This window comes from Poecilia reticulata, linkage group LG6 (genome assembly GCF_000633615.1).
Source record: "Poecilia reticulata strain Guanapo linkage group LG6, Guppy_female_1.0+MT, whole genome shotgun sequence".
In the NCBI taxonomy this organism is placed as follows: Eukaryota; Metazoa; Chordata; class Actinopteri; order Cyprinodontiformes; family Poeciliidae; genus Poecilia; species Poecilia reticulata.
In genome coordinates this window covers 4,185,555-4,192,405 of record NC_024336.1, presented here as the reverse complement: position 1 = coordinate 4,192,405, position 6,851 = coordinate 4,185,555, and the positions used below count along the sequence as shown (strand labels likewise).

At 36.5% G+C, this 6,851-nt stretch overlaps 1 protein-coding gene across 4 annotated transcripts in view; it reads left to right on the top strand.

The window, feature by feature from the left end:
• Nucleotides 1-6,851, top strand: part of LOC103465763 (integrin alpha-11-like) — a 127,400-nt gene that overhangs the window by 6,718 nt on the left and 113,831 nt on the right. For all 4 annotated transcript variants that reach the window (XM_008410892.1, XM_008410891.2, XM_008410895.1 and 1 more), the window contains exon 2: nt 5,618-5,729. In XM_008410892.1, the coding sequence (XP_008409114.1) occupies nt 5,618-5,729 (112 nt within the window). The remainder of the gene's footprint in view (nt 1-5,617; nt 5,730-6,851) is intronic.

Sequence of the window (6,851 nt, the reverse complement as noted above, 5' to 3'; positions counted from 1 at the left end):
ATTATTACTATTTGTTTCCCGCAAAAACGTGAAGAAAGTGACAACTTTGCCGAAACATGTTGTTTGAGCTTTCACGGTGTCCGTAGTTCCCTACGTCCGCGCTTTCTCAGTGCTCATCACGAGAATGAGCGTATTTTGCCGCGTGGGAGGGGCGGAGCGGCAAGAAGACGCAGGGGGAACCGTATCTGATGGGGAAACGCGGATTGACGTAACACCGGCTGCAGCTGGGGGTTGCTGTGGCGTGCGGCTTCCGTCTGGTCCTCACCTGCTGACCCGCTTCCTCACGGGTTAGGCTGTGTTTCCACCCCTGGGTAAGATACCTTCTATTTAGCTTTTGATTTCTTTTATCTGGATCCACCGTTAATTGGTTTTCTGTTTCAGGCACCTGATTGTGTTTGTGGCTGCAGCGCTTTGGACGCTCTGCTGTCTTGTCTTGTCTTGTATTGCTGTTGTTTGTTTGGGCCGCTCTCAACTGAAACCGTTGTGGATTGGGCCGGCTGTGTGGGCGGGGCGTTACTCCCCTGGCCCCATCGAATGGCATTTGGAACTGAATGACGACAACAATTTGTTCCACTGTTTGAAGTATTTTCTTTTGCAGTTTGTTTTGTTATTGAAGTACTAATTTGTTTTAGTTTTTACTCATTTCTTTTGGATTGCATGTTTTCTTTTTTGTTGGACTAATTTCCTTTGCATTGCATGTTATTTTGGAATAATTGAATTTGTCCATCCTTTTTCCTTGTGTGTTCCTTTTGTTCCAGGGACCGAGTAGTGGGCCTGAAGCCTTGTTTTTAAAAACGTTTTTAAAGAAGAATTGTTAAATAAAATATTGTGCACTGATAAGTCTGTGTTCGGGTGCATCTTGTCACTTTAAAAAAAAAAGATCTCCACCTGCTGGTCACAGTTACATACTGCAGCTTGCATAAAATGCAACTACATAGCATTTTTTGAGAAGTATGGAATGTTTTATGTGTATTTTTCACGTTGCTTTTGACTGTTGCTCGTGGGGAGAGACATTTCAGTAATCTAAAACTAAGAAAAAAATTAAGCAATCTACTTGCATACTGTATGTCAACTGTTGTATGTAAAATTCATGAGCAGTAAATATTGTGCTAGTATCAGTATTGGACCAAAGAAAGCAAGGCCTTTACAATTGTGATGCTTTTTATGGGTCACATTATTATACTTGAAGTGTGTTATTTTGGAACAATTATAAATGTATTTTAATGGTAATTGTATAAAATCACAATTTAAAGTGTACCAAATGTACTATACTTGTTTGGAACAACTAAAGTTATACTTTGTGTACCTTAAGTATACGGCTTTTTATGTAATATAAATGTGCTTGATTAGTATATCTTAAGTGTATTATTTTTGTGATCAAATCACATTTAAAATATATTTAGAAGTATACAAGTATTATGTGTTTTATATATTAGTAGTGTGATCACTTGCTACACTTTTGGTTTGCTAATAAAGTACACTTTTCAGTTACTTAATGTCYTTTATTATTATTCTTTGCCATAATACATTAATGTTCCATACACCTTACAGTACTGCAAACACAACAGGCTACAGAACACAGAAGGATCAATTACAACACATTTTCTGAATGACAAAAACTTACATTGTGCATTCAATATATTCACATTTTTCAAAAGTACAATATACTATCAAAATTGTACAAACTGTCAATATATTAAAAGTTTACAGACAACATGCTTATGAAAATTAGCGCAATAAAACAATAAGTACACTTTAAAGGAAATGTGAAAAATATTTTACCAAGGACAGAGTATTTTATACAATGTCACAGTATTCCAGTATTACTGCAGACTAACTGACATTTCTCCTTCCTAAGAACAGTGAGAGGCGGGGTATACCAACGAGCAAGTTGAACAACGTGCATAATTAGCATTTGTATTTATTTATTTCAAACAGGTTTTACAAACTAGTGAATCAGTAGGATAGAGAAAAACATGTGCATAAATAACCAAGAACAAAACAATTAGTTTAATACTACTTTGGTGTTTGAAAAAGAGCAGGAAGAAATGAACACTTAAGTGAACATTTAATCCTACCTCTTATCTCAATTTAATGAAATATATTACCTACTCACTCAATAATGATCAAAAATTTGAAATTAAAATTGTTGTAATATTCATGTGCCTGTTCAATGCACTGTGCTAATAAATTATATCACACAAAAAAGATGGCTACAAACTAACTCATGAGACAATAACATGTACGGATAATATTGGTAGTAGCAATGATGACTGTAAATAACAACCTGACATATAGCTAAAGGTTCCCATAATGATGCATGTTGCACAGAATTTTGTTGTTTCTGCTGTTCTTGTCTCTGTAAAATCCTTTTATGCTTATAAAGCTCATGATAGCTGGTTAAATGGGCAGATTATCTGTCCTGTTGCAGAACCAAACCTGAAATAAGCTGTTTATTGCAAAGACACAACTGCTACCTGAAAACAGCCTTTCCTGAAGAAAGGAAAGCATGGTGCATATCTAATATTCAAATGTTTCTCAGGTGACTTTAACAAAGATTTTTAACAGATTCTCCATTCTTAAGCTAGCCAACTGACAGCAAACTGAGATGATTGGACCAGATGGAACATTACCTACTTCTACTACATATCTAAAGGAAGTATCTGGCATTTTCTTTCTTTCAGAAGGAACTGAAGACAAAGGAACGGTGGAGCAGAGCGTGTTAAAACTGTAGCTTCTTTAACATACCTTGATTTCAGAAACATCAACCATCTTTAACTGTAATGAGATTAGAATTTTCCACATCTTTCTATATTGTAATGGTGTTAATATTGGACATTATGAACAGGAAATAAGAGTGCATGACAAATGGCCTTTGCCCTGTTCTACCTGCCAGGAAAGTGACATTAGCAGGAGCTGCAGTGGTTCTAAGCCAGCCATCTGTCTGCCTGCTGAAGAAGTGACTCAAAAGGCCACGTCAGACAGTGTGCTCACTTCTTCTCATAATCACTTTCATCTCTGGCCTAATTGGAATCATACCATAATAACTTTCATTTGAGACACTGGAATTTTTGCACCTTAAAGTTGTAAYGTCTGCAAGCATATTCTTGGTCTGCAACAGCTGCTAATCATTAATCTGTTTTCACTTATGACAACAACAAAAATAAATATGAAGAAAGAAAAACCAGCCAATGAACACTGTTCCACCAAGAGCAACGTCTGACCAAAAGAAGGTCTGCTCAGTTCTATGAAAAATGTTAAGAATTTGCCGTCAGCGCCAGAGGATCATCCAAGTTACTCAAATTGGTGGCAGGAAAACGAGACACTCAGACATGGATCAGAATCTTGCATCCACACTCTGGCAAGCACCTTGTGTCTCCTGCCAACAGATCTGATAAATCATTCTGGGTTCAGCTCACACCGATTACTCTCAGCTGGGAGGAAACCATCACTCTAAAGACTCTGACAGTTCTTCTCTTTTCCAGTGACTTTTATTTCTCTCAGCAGTAGAAAAAAATTATATCATTGCCATCTGTGCTGGCAAACAGTCTGACTGAGCAGACTGTTTATTTCTTCAGCTGCGGTGTTGAATCACAGCACACACAGTACATACTGCAACAGAAAGGTAGCAAAGTAAAAGCTAAAAAATACATGGTGATGTGGTGTTATGTTGAATAGTGTAGCAAATTTAAAAACAGATACAAGAAAAGTTACATATAAGGCAATAAAACCGTTTCAGTGCATTTCAAGAAACTTTCCTCTTAAGAATGGGATTTATTTGCCAACTTCTCCACAGTATAAGTTAGCATATGCATGTCTCATGTTTACAGAAAATCCAGTGAAATACAGGAAAACATATCTTGTAGGTGTTGGTATAAAAACAAAAACACTTTGTCAGAGGTGAGCATGTCAATTTGAGATAATAGAAAAGCAACAGCAGCAYGAGTAACAACCCATTCTAACCAAGAAGAATTCCTTACCCACCATAAGCTCCAATGTTACCTGGATCATSTAACAACCTCACTGAAAATTAATACATCTTGTGTCTTTGAAAAACAAATGTCCTCAGCTGATCCATATGTGCAGTTTGGTTAATCAGATCACCTGTCAGCACCGTTTATTGTCAGATGTCTGTAATCCTTCGGATCCCAGTCAGGTTGTCATTTATCTCTACTATCTCCGATGCTTTTATAGATTTTTTTTTTTACGTAGAGTTTTTTCCCTGTTGTGTTTTGCTTTGTAGTTTTGATAATTGTTTTAGCTCAGTTTATTTACAGTTTTAGTGCATGGAATCTAGTCTTGTTTTCTGCAGTCATGTGATTATTTTGTTTCTCACTCTTTAATCCCTATAAACACAGTTAAGTTTCTGTCTTTCTTTAGCTTTAGTTTCTGCCAACAGCATACAATCAGCATTCCATTTCCATGTACAGTATTCAGTATTCAGTGTGCAGCCGTAACAAAACTGGGACCAGTGTCCATTAGACTAATACGAAGCAGAATGAGATATTCGTCAGGATTCTCATGAAATGTGATGCTCAAACAAAAATGTAAAACTTATCAGAGCAGTTAGAATAACCAGGGCTTTACAAAGTGTGGGGTGTACAGTAAAACATGTTGGTGGCAGTGTAACGGTCTGGGGGTGCTTTGCGTTTTCAGAATCCAGAGGGTCTGAACTTAAAACCCTCCAATGTCTCAAAGCTCAGGTTGTTGTGCTTGGTTCGGCCAGCACATTTCACAAAATATGGCAACCATCTTATGCCATATTGAAAGACTCTCAGACAATTCAGCAAAATGTCAACTAAGACTTRTTTTGTTGTTACTTGCTTTGTTTCTATGTTTATGCAATAGATGTGTGGATTTGTGGGTGGATTTGAATGTGTTGGTAGGGGATTTATTTTGCTGAAAATTCAAACAAAAGTATTCAAATAAAAACCCTCATTTGTGGCTGATTTACAACTGTGTAAAGATGTTCCTCCACCACTGAAAAGTTGTCCTAACCAGTCAGTAGGTTTAAGGGGAAATCACTTTTTCAYACAGGACTATGTAGGTTTGGATTTGTTTCCTGCCTTAATAATAAACACTTTCATTTTAAAAACTGCAGTTTGTGTTTTACTTGTGTTGCCTCTAATATTTAAATTGGTTTGATGTTCTGAGACACTGAAATGTGACAAACATGTTAAAAATAGGAACTCAGTAGAACAAACACTTCTTCACACCACTGAGTAAAACGGGTAACAGCAAAAAGAGTAAAACAGACATACAAACTACAGAGGTCAAATTTATCACATAACACATTTCAACAATAAGGCAGTTATTGTTGAAATGTGTTTATGGCATAAAGTAGTTTATGCCATAAACACATAAAGTAACCAATTATGAAACAAGCAATACATGTTACATTTTGTCAAATGCCATCAAATTCATCAAAACAAATGTACATCAAAAATATTGATGTATATAATCTAACACAATAAAATACCTGAATAACACAATTAACTGGAACAAAAGGAAATTTTTTTTGACTCAATATAATCCCCAATTCTGTGTTGTAAACGTGTGTTGGTTAATTTATTTGTTGAGTGTGCAAAATATGACTATGTGTTTTCCTGTGTTTTAGATCTTCAGCTCTGCTTCAACTTTGACACAAAGAACTACAAGATCTTCCACRGTTCTATAGAGGCTCAGTTTGGATACACGGTTCAGCAGCACGAGGCAGGAGGGCGCCAATGGTAAGAGTCCCCCTAAATTTAAATATTCACAATCAATCAAACAGAATGAGATTTCAAAGCCAATATTCTGACATGTTTCAAGTTTTATGAAGAGTCCTGGGTGCTTTTCCTATATTTCTTTTCATTCATCCATCCTGAAACACTGCCAGTGTACCCATGTCTTTGTACCTGTATTTACATAAAGAAATGTYGCTATTACAGAATAATGAGTCACACAAAGAAGCTGCTGGAAAGAATAGAGGAAGATCGGTTTAGGTCAGAAAAGTGCATTTATGATTTCATGTTAAGAATAGTATTACAGTTGCAGACTTTGTATTAGGGTCCTGATAGAGAAATGCTGAGGCCAGATGGAGATGCATTGATTGATTGAACACCTTTTTACTTCTTAATTAAATCCTCTAGGCATGGTGGTGCCTTATCCATAAAACATAAACAAGACAGTCATTTCTAAATAATTGGAAACGGCATCCTAGTAGCTTTAAAGAAGGTGTATGAATGACAGAGTGCAGAGAGGAGCTGTGGTATTACATGAGGAGGTCTGAAGTAGTTCTTCACTGGCCAGTGACTTGTCAAAGTGACACAATTCAGACAAGGATGGACGCCAATACTAAACAAGCTCAAGTTTATTGGACACTTTTCTCCACTTTTCTCTCCTGGTCTGAGAGGCTAAGATCAGGTGTGCAGGTCCGATCTAACTGGTGGGGCAGTTCCAGCTCTCAGGGTCAGACAGGCAGAGGGCCAAAGTCAGGAAATCAAAATCRAGTGAGTAATTATGTCCTAGTAAAACATACAGGGACAGCAACAGGGCTTAAAGTAAAAAAAAATCCTGAGCTTGAAACTTATAGTTATGATAGAAATTAACKATACCGTTGCTATTGCCACAGTTTAATAAAAAGTGTTTTTGAATAGTGCAAACAATTGCTTCTAACAATAAAATTAACAAGCTAAACACTCAAACTTAAATAAGACTTCAGTACATTTCAACTCAAAACAAAATGTAAAATGTCTGTGCCCTAAAGGTTTGCCTTACAGGCAAAAATTCTTCAACATTAAATAAGAGTCCTTTCAGTCAATGTTTTATCAAATAATTTAGATCATGCAACATTACCAACTAACTCAGTG